The sequence below is a fragment of the Notamacropus eugenii genome, chromosome 2 (genome assembly GCF_028372415.1).
Source record: "Notamacropus eugenii isolate mMacEug1 chromosome 2, mMacEug1.pri_v2, whole genome shotgun sequence".
In the NCBI taxonomy this organism is placed as follows: domain Eukaryota; kingdom Metazoa; phylum Chordata; class Mammalia; order Diprotodontia; family Macropodidae; genus Notamacropus; species Notamacropus eugenii.
Genome location: NC_092873.1, coordinates 138,256,295 through 138,275,063, shown reverse-complemented (window position 1 = coordinate 138,275,063; position 18,769 = coordinate 138,256,295). Strand labels below are relative to the sequence as shown.

Below are 18,769 nucleotides of genomic sequence, written 5' to 3'. Positions count from 1 at the left end.
GGTTTAGAGGAGAAGATAAGTATCTTTTTAGATACATTGACTGTGAAATTCTTACTAATATCCAGGTGGATGTGTATAGCCTACAGTTTGTGATACAAGGTTGTTGTTAGAGGAATTACAACTGGATATATAAATGTGGGAGTCAAATCTTTTTTAAAAAACTGAAACTACAAACCATTAAGGGAGAGAATATAGATATAAAATGGCCCAGAACAAAGCCTTGGAGCAGACCCTCCTACCCCCACCATGGAAAGATTAAAAATGGAAGAGATGGGGAGAATGTATATGTGTGTGTGTGTGTATGTGTGTGTGTGAGTGTGAGAATGTGTATAAAATGTATATATATAGGTAAGGAATATAGGAGATAGGAACTGTGGAAAGGTAAAACTGAGTTGTGTAGTTTTCATTTTGGCAAATGGCAGCCCCAAATCACAAGGATTGGGAGACTTGGAGGTAGGCATTTGCTAGAAGTAGAACAGGTAAAATGCCAGTTGTGTGGGATACTCTCAGTTGATCAGGGCAGGGTAGGCAGGTCAGTTGTAATGGTGATGGAAAAAGCTGTGTAGTAAGGGTCACCACTAACATTGTATTATAAGTAACTGAGCTGTCTTTTCTCTCTTCTTCCATTCCATCATGATCCATGAAGAGGGCTGGTACTAAAACCAAGAGTATCAATAATAATGATGATTGTGAGAGTCATACTGAAGACCTTGTCCTCAACAGCATAAAACCAGTCATAACTAGGGCAGGGTGAGTAGGGCTTTGACCAGGGAACCAACTTCTTGAGTGAGGAATGCTGCTTAGAGTTCTGGAGACTGCTATTTCTACATTTTGTAGTCCACTGACCTGCATTCACCTAGCCCATAGCTTTCCAAAGTGGGCAATACCAGCCCCTGGGGAGTGTTGGAGTAATCCAGGGGAGTGTTGAATCAAAATAAGGAGGTGGTGGAGGCATAAGGGAAAAAGAACATAAGAAAATTCCGAAAAATTGTTTGTACATGTTTCATCTGTTGTACAACAGAGTTAAAGTTATAGCAATTATATTATTTTCCAAATAAACACACAAATTCCAGTTATAGTCAGTCAGTGGTCAAGTTCACCAACAGGTCTTAACAAGCAAATGTTGGCAGGCAAGCATGTCGCTCATTGTTGGGAAGTCCAGCATACATTGGCAGGAATATGTGCATGTATTGCCTTGTATACAATACAGTACTGTATGGTTACATGACATAGTATTGCGTCATCAAAATTTCAGTGCGGAAAAACCCCACGAATTTACAATAAATTACTAAATTTAAGATGTCATTATTTAAAAATTTATTTTTTTGAAATGATACAAATTTTTTTTAAAACAAAAGGTTAAAGAAAGACTTCCAGGGGTGCACAGAACAATTTTTTTAAAAAGGGGGCAGTAGGCCAATAATATTGGGAACCTGTGACCACTCTCACTACTAGGATCTTATAGCCATAGCCCCCCTCTTCTAAGGCCAGCCTTCCCACCTAACCCCTAAGTTGGTCTTTGTGGTAAGGGGACTTCCATTTCCTAAGATGGTCAAGGATTAGGCCCCTTAACGCCCTAGGTCATGTAATGAGCTTGAGGAACATCCTAGCTTTGTGCATTCTCATCATAAAATTTCAACACTTTATCCCCTCATTTACTGTTACGTCACATGGACTTTAAGCATGTAGACATATCTGGTTGCAGTTCCAGAAACACTGGCTATAAATTGAATTGTGTATTTATTGAGATGATCTCTATTGAAATCTGTCATATTATAAAATGAAGGTAAATTCAGATTAGTGTGTTTCAAGGGTTATTTAAAGTGAAATTCACTTTATTGCACGTTTTTTTGAACTCACAGGCTATGTTTTATCAAGTGCAAAAGGTAATTAATGACATTGGGGAAAGTGAAGTACCTAATATAGTGGAAAAGGAGCTGGTCTCAGAACCAAGAAGACCTTGATTCCACTGGCTCTGGGACCATAGGCAAATAAAGCTGCCATTGCCCCAGACATAAAACCATAGGTCTAGACAAAACTATAAGGAATAGTTCCCTCTCAAAAAAGATAAAAAATTATATATTAGCTGACAGATTCTCTCTCTCTCTCTCTTTCTCTCAAAACTATACAACTCAGCCTTTCCATAGTCCCTGTGCCCTATGTAATATGACAGAATCTCTCAGCTAAAAGATCAAATTAATGCCTTTATTCCTTGGCCTATTTCTTTTATAACTTTTGCATGTAATAAGTTTATTATGGCTTATGTAATTTGGATAACAGCTTAGCTGACATTTTTATTTCTCTTTAAGGTTTCCAAAGCACTTTATGTACATTGTTTTAAGTTTCACAGCAGCCCAATGAGGTAGGTGCTATTTATCCCCATTTTACAAATGAGAAACTAAGATACAGGGAGACTAATTGGCTTATGTCAGGATTACAAAGCTAGTAATTGGCAAGACTGGAATTTAAACAGCTTATCTTTAAAGGACTTTCTCCCTTAACCAGTTAATAAAGATCTTAGTGAAATGCAGCTCTATTTTAGGCTTTCAAAAATTATTCAACCTCTCCACCTATATTTAATATTGGAAGGAAGCTACAGAATTGGCTTAATTTAGTAAAAGTAGAGAGGTATGCTGTATTTATATAAATCTAACACATAGAAAAGTCATACTTTTAAAGATGTCTGGAGTATCAGGAACGTTAAAAAGCCAAAATACTAGAAGCAACTATCAGTAGATCTGATGGCACATGCCTGTGCTCGCTACTGCTAGATAGGCTGAGGCTGGTAGGTTGCTTGAATTTTGAAAGTTGTGAGCTTCAGTAGGCCTAAAGTAGATAGGATGTCCATATTAAGTCCAGCACATTTATGGTGAAGTCCCAAGAGCAAGGGGTTGGGGATGAGTTACAAAGCTGCCTAGAGAAATTAAACTGGTCCAACTCAGAAAGAAAATAGATCAAATTTCTATGCTGATTAGCAGTGTTGTCAGTCCTTTGTGTAGCAGCTTCTGCTCTTCTAGCTTAGGCAAGATAGATAGATCCATTCAGTCCTCCCCTTACCACTACCAAAAAAAGATCAATCAGAAACAAAGAATATAAATCAAAGAGAAAATACTTAAGTATACGAAAAAAAGTTTTCACACACTTTTATGGAAGCTCTCTCTTCCTCCTCATATACTCACACATACCCACACATACACACATACACACACACACACGTTTGATACCATATGTATGTATATATAGTTCATATGTGTGTGTGTATACACACATGTACAAACATAGTATCAAAACACATTAGTGTTGATAATTTATTGTGGCATGTACTTGGGGTTATTTGGGGTTATTTTCCCCCCTTAGTATTTAAAGGACATCCACATTTCTACAGAGTTCTTTCTGCACTTGCCTATATGGAGTATTTTCTAGTTTAGAATTCTAGCCTGTTTGGGTGGGTCTTCACTATATCATCACCTATTTCATTAGGGGATCCCTCTGCTTGGCATTTTAGCTACATCTTTTGGTCTTTTTTGGCTTTTCCATGTTCTCCCAAATAAAATGCATACTCCTTAAGCCTAGAAATAAAGGACTTATACCAAAAACTACTCATTTATAATTTTGACCATTTATCATTTGAGAAATGGCTCTTATTCTTATAAATTTCAGTTAGTTTTCTATACATTTTGACATGAAATTCTTTGTAAGAGAAATTTGCTAGAAAGGTTTTTTTTTTCCTCCAGTTCCTTGCTTTCCTTTTATTTTTAGCTGTTGTTTCAAATATCATTTTACTTAATCAAAATTTAACCAATTTATCTTCTGTCAGTCTCTCTATCCTTTATTTGGCCATGAACTCTTCTTCTAGCCATAGATCTGAAAGGTTGTGATAACACCATTTATATCTAAGTCATGTACTCACTTAGAGGTTACCTTGGTATGTGATGTGAGATACTGGTTTATATCTAGTTTCTGTAATATTCTTTTCTAGTTTTTGCAGTTTTTTGTGAAATAATAATTATTTTGTGAAATAATAAGTTCTCACTCCATTTTTTAGAGTTTTAGAGTTTATCAAACTTTTATGCTAATTTGTTTCTATATTCTGTATAAGTAATCTATTCTACTGATCAAACTCTCCATTTCTTAACCAGTACGTTTTTAAAAATATTTTAATTTTTTTCCAGTTATGTGTAAAAACAATTTTTAACATTCGTTGTTTGTTTAATTTTGAGCTCCAAATTCTCTTCCTTCCCTCACCCTCCCCAAGATGGGATGGCAAGTAATTATAGGTTATACATGTACAGCCATGCAAAACATAGTTCTATATTGGTCGTATTGTTAGAGAAAATGCAAATCAAACAGGAAGGAAAAGAGGAAGGGTGGGGAGAGAGAAATAGTATGATATTTCAGTCTATCTGGAGATGGATAGCATTTTTCATCATGAGTCCTTTGGAATTGTCTTGGATCTCTATTCCTGAGAATAGCTAAGTCATTCACAGTTGATCATCATACAGTGTTGCTGTTGCTGTGTATGGTGTTCTCCTGGTTCTGCTCACTTGACTCTTTATCAGTTCATGTAAATCTTTCCAGGTTTTTATGTCAACATCCTGCTCATCATTTCTTGTAGCACAATAGTATTCTATTACAACCATCTACCAAAACTTGTTCAGCTGATGGGCCTCAGTTTCCAATTTTTGCTACAATAAAAAGGACTACTATAAATATCTTTGTACAGATAGATCCTCTCTTTTCTTTTCTCCTCAGGGTACAGACTTAGTGGTGGTATTGCTGGATCAAAGGATATTCATAGTTTTATAAACCTCTGGGTATAGTTCCAAATTGCTCTCCAGAATGGCTGTATCACTTCACAGTACCAAATCATTTTAATGATTACTGCTTCACGGTTTAGTTTAAGATCTTATATTGTTATGCCCCCTTCTTTCCCACTTTTTATTTATTATTGAGTTTCTTGACCTTTTGCTCCTGCAGAATTTCCTTAATATTATTATCTTTCCTTTGGTAATTTGGTTAATATAGCACTGAGTAAGTAATAATGTCATTTTTATGATTACTTATTTGCTTTATCCATGAAAAATTACCATCGTTATTTAGATTTCTTCATTTGTGTAAAGAATATTTTTAGTTGTGTTCATATAGTTCTTATTTGTGTCTTACATAGACTGTGTAGACTCACAAATATTTATATTCTGCAGTTATTTTAAATGGAAGTTTTTTCTATTATTTTCTAGCTGGTTTTGCATATGGTTTATTTAAGAATATCAATACTTCATTAAAGAAAATATTGTCATATTATTTATTGGGGTAGATTTTTAAAATAGACATACCCTACAAAGTTAGTTTTCTTTAACGTATGGCTCCTTCCTTATGAACAATTTAAGATTCTTCTCCTAAAATATTTGTTATCTTTAAAGATGAATAATGGTAGAATTGGTGAATTGTTAAGAAGAATTTAGCACCAACAACTTAGATTCTAGTTTTTTACTCTAAATACCCGTTAACACATGTTTTACAGTACACCCAAAACTTGGTTTGAAGCTTAGAAACAGCTTGATGGGATGGTGTGTGATAGTCAGAATGGGAATCAGAATGAACTCTGAACCCGGGGATCAGAAGATTCCAGATTTGGGTTCCAGATCTGTTACTAAATGTTGCGTTTACACATTTTTCCCTTCTTGCTTTATGTAGCACATTGTTAAATTCCTTGTGGGTTTGGCTTTTTCACTTTGCTTTTTTCCCCCCACAAGGAACTAGCATAGTACTTTGCCAGTAGTAAGTGTTTAGTAAGTACTTGGTGAATTTAATTGAGCCTCAGTTTACTTATTGATAAGGAAGGGATTATAATGATAGTTTTATGACCTATCTCACAGGATCGTTGTCAGGAAGAGCTAAATAAATTATTAAGAACTATATAAAATGTAAATTGGCATTAATCTAGTCTTCTCATTTGGGGACAAAATTGAGAAGTACAATAAATTTTAAAATGCAATCCATTTTAGAGTATTTATGATTTAGAACACCATTGATCCATAATCCAGAACATTTTCAATACAAGGATTAGTCATAAAATTTTAGAGCTAGAAAGAGACTTTATAAATCACTAACATGCCCCAGGCTCTCATTTACAGATTAAGAAAGCAGAGTTCCAGGGAAGTGGAATGACTTGCCCAGAGTCACACAGAGTTCATTAGTGACAGAACCAGGAACTATAGCTCTTGTGCTCTAGCTCCTCATCCAGTACCCTTTTACAGTGTGTTGCCTTCCAAGGAAGCAAAAAATGTGTAGGTAGGATAATGAATCCATCTAGTTGGTTCCCCTTGTGGGCTCATTAAAGGAAGCTGTTAAGTTTGTTATGGTACCTGCTTTTTCCCCCTAAAAAAGAATACTTTGTTTTCAACCTTGGCTCACAACCCAAAAGCCTCTATACTTATTGTAATTTCTAGTATGAAGTCTATCCAACCTAACAATAATAAAACATAGGTATGCTTATATTGGGATGAGTGATTGATTGTTTTTCCATGTTAGACTTCTTGGTTCTTTACCTACCCTCCAGTACCAACAAAGACTTAGGGGTAGGGTTTCCTAGACTCTTAAATTCCTGCCCCTCTTCTTGGACCTTTATTTTTGGTCATTTACTTCTAAGCACATAATAGAATCTGAACTTATTATTGTTACTCTGCAGACTTCTTGGTTTAAAAACAAAAAAAACTAGTTATTTTAAGTGTAGCCTGATGGGGTTCATATGAGGGTGCTCTGTTGAAAGAGAGATGTAAATAAGATACAAGATAAATGCCTAGATAAAGGTAGGATCTTTATGTGCTACTTTAGGGAAAGGTGACGTCACTAAATATTTCCAAACATATTATGCTCTTCATAAATGTCTAATTTTAGTACCCTGTTAGATAATTGAATTTTATTCATCTCTTTTTTAATTAGACAGTACTTTTTTCTTACTTCATCTGACAGTGTCCTCACTTTTAATAATATCTATGATTATTCATCTTTGATTTATAAATCATTTGCAGGAGTTTGACAAGTACATTATTAGGATTTTCACATTAAAATCTACTGTACTGTAATACCATGTATTTAGTAACTTCCATCCTCTTTTCAGTATTTTATGAGAATTATGTAATGATGGTCAAGCTACTGCAACATAGCAGATAGAAGGTTAGCCTTATAGGAAGACCTAGTTTCAAGACCCACATCTAACACACTTTATATCTCTCTCAGTGCCCCAAACAGTTCTTCAGGATTATAAGTTGTAGAATAACTGGCAGAAAATTGCCAGCCTTCTTTGATGGGGAGAATTTTCTCCCTGGGATTTTTTCAATTAAATCCCAGGTCTGTAGCTATAAATATCCAATTATGATGTCTCGGCATAAATGGAGAAAATTAGAAACAGATTAACTTACCAACTTTAGTCATTCAAATGAGAATACCAACCCATATGATGTTTGATGAAAAATTCAACACACAGTACAACTAACTGATCATTTTTTTTCACCAGTTTATTATTTTTTATCAAAACCTGACTGATGAATGCTGTGCCTATGTAACGGTATACACAATTCAACCTCAACTCCTAACATTTTTAAGCTCAAGTTTGGAGGATGGATCTTTCTAGGTTGGAGGACCTGCTGTACCACCAGTTAGTCAGCAGTATCATCATGGAATACTATAGTTTGTTTGCCCCTTTACAGTGATGTTATTGAAGAAGTCTAGAAAAATGCAAAGGTAAAAGGCTATAGGACTTAGAACAAGAGAACTAAGGTGGGAAAGTACATCATACCATAAATTCCAGATGGTCTGTTCCTAATCTCTTAGATATAGCCTGTGATTTTCAGTATTGAAAGATAAGGGAAAAGGTGACTTTCATCAACATAATAGGTTTCTACTGGTTTAAGAACGTGCCCGAGGAATTTTCTGGGCACCTTCAACTTTCTAGTGGCTCATGGAAAAGGTAGTTGGTGATAGCAAGTACTCGTAAGTAATATTGTTGTATCTGAACAGTCTTATCAGGTTTAAAAAGATTTATGAACATGAAGAACTTCCTACCTTCCAGTTAGGAAACCTAGAAGATCCTGACCTGAAGGTGTTGTCATGTAGTAAGTCCGAGATCTATAGAGGCTGTATCACATAACTTGAGTTGTATAGTATTTTATCAGGAAATGAAGACTGACTCCCAGAAATTGGATGTGCTCTTCATTGGTCTGTGTCTAAAGACTTTTCAAGAGCTGAAGCCTTTATTAGCATTTCATGGTACTGCTATCACAAGTTGATACAGAATTATGACATTGTTCATTGTTAAACTATTTAGTGATTTCATTCATAGGCATATAGTGAAGTACCAGAAACAGAGGGAGGGAGCACACTAGCCTGAACCCTCTGGTACTGTTTGAAAAAGATTGAGATGAGGAATGTGAGCAGCCCTTCAACACCTCAATCAACTCGCTCATGTTTGCATTTGCAAATCCAAGCAAGCTTTTTTTTATTACACATAGACACTGGCCTGTAAGGCTTAAAAATAAATTTTTATCCAAATAGTAAGGACCATCTAAAGCCTTTTTCATTCTCTGGTAGAAAAATTACTGACAATGAACTCTCAGTATTTCATAGTCAAATTGGAATTTGTGGCTTTGAAGTGGGCTTTTGCTGATAAGCTCTGTACACAAAATCTTAGAACTTGATTTAAAGTTTGGCTGTGTAGCAGTTCAGTTGTGTGTGTGTGTCTGTGTGTGTGTCTGTGTCTGTGTGTTCGTACAGACTGTATCAGATGCTGCCTTCCTGAAGTAAATAGCAGCAGTACTCGTCAGTGTAATTACCATCCAGTGAACCATCCAGAATATAGTTGCTGTATCCCATAGGCCCAGTATTTCTGAAGCCATGACAATAGCTGTAGAAAGATTGGAAGCAAATCTGTGACATGTAGGGAGGTGGGCTGTTAACACTTGAAAGTGCAGCTGAAAGTTTGGGACTTTCAACAAAGAATTTGCCATCAGTGGGTATAAATTTTGTGGCATTAAACTGATCCCTCTATCTCCTAATCTGATATTATTTTCACCTACTAGACAGATATGTCTCATTAATTGCTGCTGCTAGTCAGCCTCTTCCCAGTGGTCACAAATCTTTGGTGAGCTAACCCATATCCTGAGATTTTATTCTTTTGTGAAGCAGACCCAGAGCTGTACCGTAAAAATGCCCCAGGTCAAATCTACCTTCTGACTTCACTTCCCACTCTGGGGCAACTTCCGTGAGGCCATCCCATAGTTAAACTAGGGTTGGGAGTGAATTCCTTTCACTTCCCTTCATGCCCCTGGCTACTAGCACTCACTATCCAGTGATTGCTGGTCTCACCACACCATTATAAATATATGGACATTTGATATTGTCAAAATTCAGAACTTAAATTTGTGTCTTGTGAGCTGAAATACTACAACACCCAAGTCATCACTCTAGAGTTTATGTGCAAGAAGCTTGTTGAAATCAGATTCTTAAATGTAAATTAAGGGAGATATATATATATATGTAAAACACTTTGCAAAACTTAAAGTGCTATATACTTAGTTATTATAGATTTATCTAATGTTCCATAGGTGTTCTAACCAGCTGTGAAACCATATTTTTAAAGCTCTGAACATGAACTTGAGCTTTATAGGTGCAGAATTCACTTCAAAATGGTAACATAAAGTCATGGATTTAGAGAATCTTAGGGTCAAAATGAACTTAGAAATCATCTAGTTCAGCTCCTTCATGTTAAGGATGAGGAAATTAAGGTGCAATAGAATAGGAATGAGGGGAGAGTTTCATTTTTGTCTTTGTATCCCCGTGGTAGGATTATGTAGTAGATGCTTAGCTAATGTTTCCTCATTGATTGATGTCTCTGTATTTTAATATAGTTTAGGTCTGTGAACCACTGCTATGTATTTTGTGTAACAGAACATTTTGTTTGGAATACTTGCTGAAATTGACTAGGAACGGTAAGATACTTATCAAAAAATATCCAATTTAGGAGCCTTTAATATACAATGTTAGTAGTACAATTAAGACTTATGTTTCTCCTATCTCCCTTGCTTTAACCTCAAAATTGAAAGCAAAAGCTAGCATATTTCTATGTGTAACCAATATATCTATTCTTTGTGTAGGTCACCATTTAGTTTTTCTGTCAGCTTTACTACAATTTCATTAGCACCTTTAAGTGTATTGTCAAATCAAGCCAACAAGCATTGTTTAAGCACCTGCTATGTACCCAAGCACTGTCCTGAGTGCTGAAGATATCAAAGAACAGCAAAAAAAATAGTCCCTTTCCTAAAACAGAGGGTAGTTTCCCAGTATGTCTTAAAGTGACAGAGGTTTCCTATTAGAAATTGACCATGTAAAAGTTGGTACGCATTTGAAAAACCGTTTACCAGTCAACTATAATATAATTAAAAAATGTTGGCAGATCTTCACTTGGATTAATTGGTTTCTTGAAAGCATGACTTTGGGTTAAAAAAAAGTTTTAGGGGGTGGTTTATGCCACATGAAAAACATTTGTGTACATATAATATATAGTGTGAGTTAAGCAGAGTGTTAGTGCAAGAGTTTCTCAAAAAATAGCTAAGACCATCATTGACTTCAGTTTTCATCTTGGGTGATCAGCAGAATGACTTTATAGCAGAGTTTTGGTATTATGATGGCTTTTAATTGCTTATTAATGATGTCATAATTGGTCAGAGCAGTGTTATATAGGATTTATTTATTGTCCTTTATTGTGTATTGACTCATCAATCCATGTCTCTCTAAACTCTTGTGTAAAGAATAAATTCCAGTGATTTCTTATAAGATTGAATTTACCATATAATGTGTATATAGACTTTGAAAAGATAAAAGAATGAAAGTGAGAGAGAAAGAGACAGAGAGAGAAACGTATCCTGTTCTTGTAGTCTGCTTCTAGAAGTAAACCGTCATTCTCTTTTTTCTTCTGAACCTTTACTATACTACTTCAACAGATCTTTATACATCAGAGTAGTCATCCATGTACTTACCTGTCTTCATTGTTGATTTCATCTCTATAATTTAATGAGAACATCCCTACACCATATTAAGTAAGTGTGATTTGATCAGAAGTGTACAGTAAAATTATTATAGTATTCTAAATGATTTCAGGACACTTTTAAACTTAACCATGGTGGTTCGGTTATTTTAGAATATGGATATTCATTTCACCTATACAGATCATAACCTTAATCGTCCTTCTTGTCCTTTGCAGTTCAATAACTAAATTTTTGCAGTTTAATTTAAATGTCTCTTGAAGGTGAATCAGGTTCAAAATGCTTACCATAATTTGTTTAATCAGGTAACTATAAAGAGCCATCTGTAGATCTCTCTGCTTACAGTATCTATAATCCAGCTGAGCAGCTGGAAGGCTACAGATGATGATGCTGGCCTCTTGTCTTCTCCATGGGAAAAATATAAATTTAGAAGGTGATGCTTTTGTTTTCACAACCATTGTCATCAGTGGTGTTTTTTTTTTTTAAATAGCAGTTGGTTTAACCTATTTTCAAATAAGACCCTAAAATTGAGATGAAATTCTCTAAATGCATTAATATTTGACCAATTGTTTTGTTACTGGATGTTACAGCTATTCATCATTACAAAGAAATTCATTTGAGACTTGTATAAGAAACTGAAAGATGAGGAAAACTGTAAAAACTAAAATAAATTTAGAAGTTTAGAGGTGTAGTTGTAGTGGACACTAATACTAAATCTGTGATTATTGTCATTGCTTTAAAAGGAGCTCAAATTAAAGATTTCTTCTTTGGAATTTTATTTTCTTACTAGAATTCTTCTTTATAAAATCATAGAACCATATATCTAGAGATAGAAGGGAATCTAGAGAACTCAGAAATCTTTTAGTCCAAACTCACTCCCCCCCCTTTTTTTTAATCTATAGGAAAACTAAGGCTCAGAGAGTTAAGTGACTTGCCAGAGGTCACTTAGTTAATAATTGTAAGAGATGAAATTCAAATTCAATTAATCTGACAATAGCACCTACTCTTTCTTCCTCAGGCCTTTTTTAAAGTGTCCCTTTAATTGAACTTTTTCTTAGTCTTTTTTTTAAAGTTCATTTTTATTGAAATTGTTGGGATATTGCCAGTTTTTAAACTTGTATTTTTTTCTCTATAAATCCCAAGTGTAGACAAACAAAAGGTAAAAATAGTTCTTTGGTGTAGTAGTGAAATGACATGCTCTTTGAAAAGAACAGCAGTGAATATGAAGAGCACTTTGCTGAGGTGATTGACTTTGCAGTCCTTTGTAGCTAGAGGTAATAAATTTTCTTAGGTATAGAGCTATGTAATATCCTGTAAAAATCTACAATCAGTATAATAAAATTTTAGGTCTGGAAAGGATCTTAGTTCTTAACAGACTCGCTTAGTGACTCTCCTTTGATGGAAACTTAATGCAAGAACAAATATTGAAGTCCAAGTATGAAGTGTAGAGTACCATAGTCTTAAATTATACTGTTAATAATGAGGTCTACTTGTAATACTTGTACATTTAGGGGCATAATTTCCTGCTGAAATTATTTTTTATTAAGGAGTCTTCACTTAACAAAATCAGCAAAAATATTTCTTATACACCTACCACATGCTAGATGCTGGGAATACAAAATAGCACAGCCTTCAAACTCAAGGAGTTTATTACATGGTTTCATTGGTGGAGAGTTAAGACATGTATACAGATATATATGATACATGATACATCATATTTGTGATAGGGAAGAGAAACAAAGAAAAGTCAGAGAGGTGTTGGGGTAAGAGAAAGAACATTTTAATTCTTAAATTTCTTCTTTGACTTGTTGGTTTTTATTGGTACAGGTGCTGTTTCCACTAGTGCTGATTGTATCCCCTCTATATCTTCCAGTTCTGTGCAGTTCTTTTCCATATCTTTCTATAAATTTTCTATCCAGTATACAGGAGACCTCCTATGAGGGGTACCAGTGTAGCACTCAGGCTATATTTGGTGTGTCACATTCTTGAAACATGATCATCTCACCTCTTTTTCCAGTCATATAAGCATTTTATGCTACTTACTTGTAAGCGATCATTAATAATGTTATTGTAACATCTAATCCCCTCTGTGACACTTCCCATTATGCTTGGGTTTACTTACCGTCTGATCATGGTGGTCGCATAACATTAATATATACATGGGCCTTCATTGGCAGTGAGTATTTTGGGATAGTCAAGTGTGTGTATAAAGTTATTGGAAGGTTTCTTAACACCAGGAGTTACCTACACAGAGGAAATCACAGATCTAGACCAAAAAGATGTATAGTACTCTGTATAAAATCTTGGACAGGTACTACTTGTAGGTGAAGAGTGAGCTAAATAGTTAAGAACAGAATCAAACAGTAGATACTTCTTTTAGTAAGTTGTGTAGTGCTTTTTTATGACATCGAAGTCTTAGACTCTAAAAATCAGAGAAATCTCAAACAGTACTACTTCATATTATGCTTTGAGAAAAATAGCTCTTGTGTATTGAAGTTTACAATAGACAAGGAAAATAAAAAATGAATAGTATGGTTTCTTCTTTTTTGGAAGATGGAATGGTATTGATCTCTTATAAATGTATTGTGTGCAATAGTTTAAAAATATCTGTTTTAAAATCACAGAATTTAGAGTTGGAAGAATCTGATGGTCTTGTTTTTCATTTGAGGATATGAAGGCCCAGACAGTTAAGTGACTTGCCCATAGTCAAACAGTAGCCAAGCTAAGATTTGAATCTGTTAATCAAATTCATTACTCTCTCTTGTTTTGCATAACAAATCCAAAATGTTTTCTAATCTTATATACAGTTAGTCCTGAAAAACAGGTAAGAACACGTTGTAAGATTTACTTCCAGTCTCTGAAACTTCAGATGCCTGGTTAATCTGTTGGGTTCTAGACATGTCTGAGTAGTCCTATTTAATACCACTGATCACTTCAGATATTTGCTAAAAATCACCTTAATATAAGTGGATAAATAATTAAGGTAATCAAGGCAGCTAGATGACATAATGGATAATATTTAGTATTGTATTTAGAGTCTGAAAGACCTGAGCTAAAATTCTTCCTTAGATACTTCCTAGATATATGGATATCTTCTCAGCTGTGTGACTCTAGACAAGTCTTTAATCCCTCTGTGCCTCCATTTCCTCATTTTTAAAATGAGAGGGAGTAGACTCAGTTGCCTCTAAGATTTCTTTCAGTTCTGAATATATGACTTTATAAAACATTTAGATAAATCAAGATTGTATTTTTATGAAAGCAAAGTAACTTCAGTTGAAAGCTAAATTTTTCATTATATGTTTCAACTAAATTAATAATCTCTGTTGTGATTGAATTTTAACAAAAGAGCAAACAGGTATATCTTCACACAAGATAACATTTATTAGCTGAGTTATGCCACCTGTCAGTGAATGGGGTCAGTGGCTTGCTTCCCTTAATGACAAAGACCTCAAGCAAGAGGACGGTTCCCCATATACAGGGTTTGGGGAGTACAGAACTGAGTCAATGACGTCATGGGATTAAGATTAATACAATTGGTTACAGAACTGAGGTGCAGGAAACAACTTACTGGCTGAAAGTTTGGTAATGGGAGCTAGCAACGACCTTCCCCCCCAAAACCCCACCCCCCCTCCCTTTTTGTCTCATGAAACTAAGAAGTACTCTTTGAGTCCAAATGTGAAATAGTAGTTCAGACTTTGAATAGCAAACCAGGGATGCTTGAAGAATAGCTTGGTGGAGTAAATATATCAATCCCAAATTCCCTTTCTGTTCACACACCTTCTCCAAGGTCACTTAAATTCAAGACAGGAGAGCTGGGTTTTTAAACTTAACTCATTATATACAACTGACTTCTAAACTGAATTCGGTGACAGAACAATGACAGGACAAAATCAATTCATTGTGAATAGGATCAATAAGAAAATGATAAAGGATTAATCTTAATCTTTTCACTGTAAAGTTCAGACAAGAAGCTTAATAACAAATCCTTGTTTTCTTGATTTCTAATGTTACCTACTTTTTCAGAGGCACATAAAAACATCCCTTAAAGTTTTAAACTACCCTGAAAACATACTATTAGATTGCAGTTGTTTTTTCATTCAGTTCTGATAGATTTGTACCAAGAAGGAACGTTTTTTATTTATGTCACCTGTAATTTTATTTTGTTAGATTTAGTGTATTACAAATACATTTAGCTAACCAAATACCTCAGTTTTCAATAAAAGGCATCATTTTATCTGTATTATTTATTTTTTTAAATCCATGTTTACTTAGTAGATAATAAAATTCTTGACATCCTAAATAGCCAAATTTACAACTGCTCTGTGAATTCTTTTTTCAATTTTACTTTGTAGATCAGTGCATCGTTACAAGAACATACCTGTTCCTTCACAAGTTTTGGTTTTTCAGCGCTGTTTATTATTTTGGCAACTGGGCCTTCATTGCTGTAAGTCTATCAGTGATTATTCTGCTTCTAATAGTATTTTTAAACTTTTCGGTTTTTTTTTCTTATTTGTAGCACAATAGTGCCATTGAACTTTTTACTGCATTGTGTTCATCCTGTTTTTTTAATAAAGCAATTTTTTTTTTTTAATTCACAGGTCTTCTTAATTGGATTAATAGTATCATGTTGTAAAGGGAAGAAATCAGTCATTGAAGGGGAAGTGGATGAAGATGATTCAGACTTAAGTGATGATGAACCATCTACATATTCTTCTTGACAGCCTTTCTCAAAGGTTAATAATTGTCCATTTAAATTGATTGCATATAACGTTCATATAAATCATTAGCCTGATTAAGTTGAGGCGACTCATTTCCATCAAAAATGGGAGCATGGATTTATCAAAAAGTATGTATTTTGTTGTTTTATAAAATAATAATACTGTACCATAGCGTATTAATGTTGAAAATAATTATAATAATATGTAAATATACATCCATTGATTCAATGAGGGAATGTTTTCAGGAAGCTTTTTTTTTCCTCTGATGTATAATAGTGTTAAAATTGATTAAAAACCTTCTGAAATTAATGCTCGCTTTTGTTGCTATTTTAAAACGTAACATATCACTGGTACTTATGCCTTTATCTCTTTGCAATCATATGGAATTATAAAATGTCTCTTACTAATTGTCTAGTATCTAATATTCATGTAATTATAGGTGGCAAATAAATATTGCTCCCAATAGACAGCTTCTGTTTTTCACTTACTGTGTAAAGTTACAGCTAAAATAAAAAGTGTATTGTAGTCACTAAACCATTCAAATGCAGTTTATGTATAAGGATTTTAACTTTTCCTCTTCAAATTGTAAAAAGTAACATGCATGTTATTATAAATGCATCAGTACTGTTTATGCTTGAAACTATGGTTCCCTAAAATTCTTATGCTACATTTTTCAAAGTTCGATGTTAATATAAACCTCTAGAATATTAAAAGTACTTTTTCTTAGCCAAGCTTAAATTTGAAGTTCCTGTATTAAATGGGCTCATATTTACCATTGCCAATAATACTTGCTTCTGAAAAGTGGTGAAAGCTATGGATCAGGGCTTTTTAAAATAGTACTTTATTATTGAACTGAAAGTATCTCATTCTGAGTGTCTGATTAATAAATATATTAAACTCTTATCTAGTGTGTTTGGGCTGTGGGGCTGGAGGAGTGCAGTTCCTCTTCACTTCTGATTAATCTAAATAAATACGGTTAAAAACCGATCAGACCTAGGTAACTTGATGGCCTCATTATTATGAGAATACTAACAGTACAATTACTTGAGGATCTGTCATTTCATCGGTATGGGCATTTCCTTCATCAGTGAGTATCACAACCCCTTTGTGCCTTAGGAGACTATCTTTATGTGTTATTGGAAAAATTCATTACCTCAAGGTCATCCCCAGCTGAGGCTCTGCCCCATTGGGTAGGCTGGTCCTCAGCTGGGACTATAGTCGTTGTAGCTTGCACTTCCCTAGCAAAGCCTTCAGGAACCCAGCAGCATCTCATTCTGTATCAGTGTAATACAAACTGACATTTTTTGCCTTACGTTTATATCCACAGCTTGAATAGATAGTTTTCATCATTTGCAAGTGAGAAAGCCAAGTCAAAGACAGATTGAGAAACATTAACCAGAATTATAATATGTACTGGCATTATTTCTTAATGACGCTAATAAATTTGCTCTGCAAAGATCAAAGCTGAATCTGTTGCTTGGTGAATGATTACTGTGTTATTCTTAATAGCTTTAATTATTAAATGACTTTCTTAGCAGCATAGCAGTTCATCCATTCTTGGTTGTATAGTCAAAAAATTGTGTGGGATGTAAAAAGAGTTAACACTAGTGAAAAGCAATGTAGACTACTGAACATAATCACAAGTTGTTCACACAAGATACATTCTGGTTGCTTTATAAACACCCCAAATGTGTGTGTATTCATATATATTATTTCTATACATACATACGCACACATACTTACACATACACACACATATATTTTTTAAATGTACCAATTATTAGGAGTAACAGCTTGCTACCAGTGAAAAGTCAAAGGTTCTCAGTTCAAATTCTGATTTTATTTACTCCCTATGTGTCCTTAAGCAAAATGCAAAATTGAGAGACCTTAATTTCCATGTCTACAAAATGAAGATATTAGACTGGATATTTTTAAGGTCACTCCCAATATTAGTCCCCTGATTTATTGATAAACATTAGAGAGACCCAAGGTGCTAGAGTAGCTTACATTTATATAATAAGTTAATAAAAATTCAACTTATATGCATACATTGGGTGTGTTATCTTAAATCCGTTTGATGATATTCAGTTTTACAAGTGGAATAAATTAAATTTTTTCATAAAGAATTCCTTGTACATAATTATTAATGTCATATTTTTCTGGTGGTTCTTAGTTTCCTAATCATAAAGGGTTCACCCCTAAACATTTCTGCCTATGATCACCACTACCCCCTCAAAAAAAAAAGTACGATAAATCACCTGTTGACAACAACTTTGACTAAGTGTGCAGAAGAAAAAAAAATTCAGTCAGACCTAACATATTGATAACAGTATTATAGTTATAATGATTTAGTGTGCCATACAAATTATGTCTTTTAACAAAATGGTTAGTGTGGCCATCATACTTAGTACTAAGTATGGTTGCCAGTTTTTTTCTTTTTAAATTTTAAATGATATCATAAAATCCTTTGACTTTCAACTAAACTGAGATAGAGTAAAAGAAGGAGCAAGAACCCCTTTCATACTTGTGAAGTCTACAGCAAAATATCTTCAAGTGCAATTTAAGGTCAAAACTTCAATATACTCCTACGCTAAGATATGGCACTGATAAGAAGAAATGTGTCTCCACACCTTAATGTGACTTCTGGGTTGGAACTGAGGTTTCTGCTACAGTATCTTCTTAGACCCATATGATACCAAAGGAGCCAAAATTCTAGGGTACTACGGTCTGTATTCCTTGTCATTCCAAATTGGTGGAGTAGGAATTCGCCCCATATTTTAAAGTTTATGCATAGTCTGTCATTGCCCAAGGAAAAGGAACCGATTCCTCCCCCCGTACCATACCCCCCACCCCAATATTTCAGTCTTTGGCCATTTTGGGGGTTGCTTTGAAAGAATTCATTAGTCTGGGACTGTACCTTGGAGAGCCTACATGACTTTCACCTTTAATCTGCACCCTTCTCTATTTCCCCAGGTTTATGTGCCATTGTGGCCACAAGTTGGAATCAGGTGA

The 18,769-nt window shown here is 34.5% G+C and overlaps 1 protein-coding gene across 1 annotated transcript in view; it reads left to right on the top strand.

Annotated features, from left to right (window-relative positions):
• Positions 1–17,220, top strand: part of LMBRD1 (LMBR1 domain containing 1) — a 227,081-nt gene extending 209,861 nt beyond the window's left edge. Inside the window, exons 15-16 of the mRNA XM_072642568.1 lie at positions 15,392–15,483; positions 15,638–17,220. Of these exons, the coding sequence (XP_072498669.1) occupies positions 15,392–15,483; positions 15,638–15,757 (212 nt within the window). The 3' untranslated portion in view covers positions 15,758–17,220. The remainder of the gene's footprint in view (positions 1–15,391; positions 15,484–15,637) is intronic.
• Positions 17,221–18,769: the final 1,549 nt, after the last annotated feature.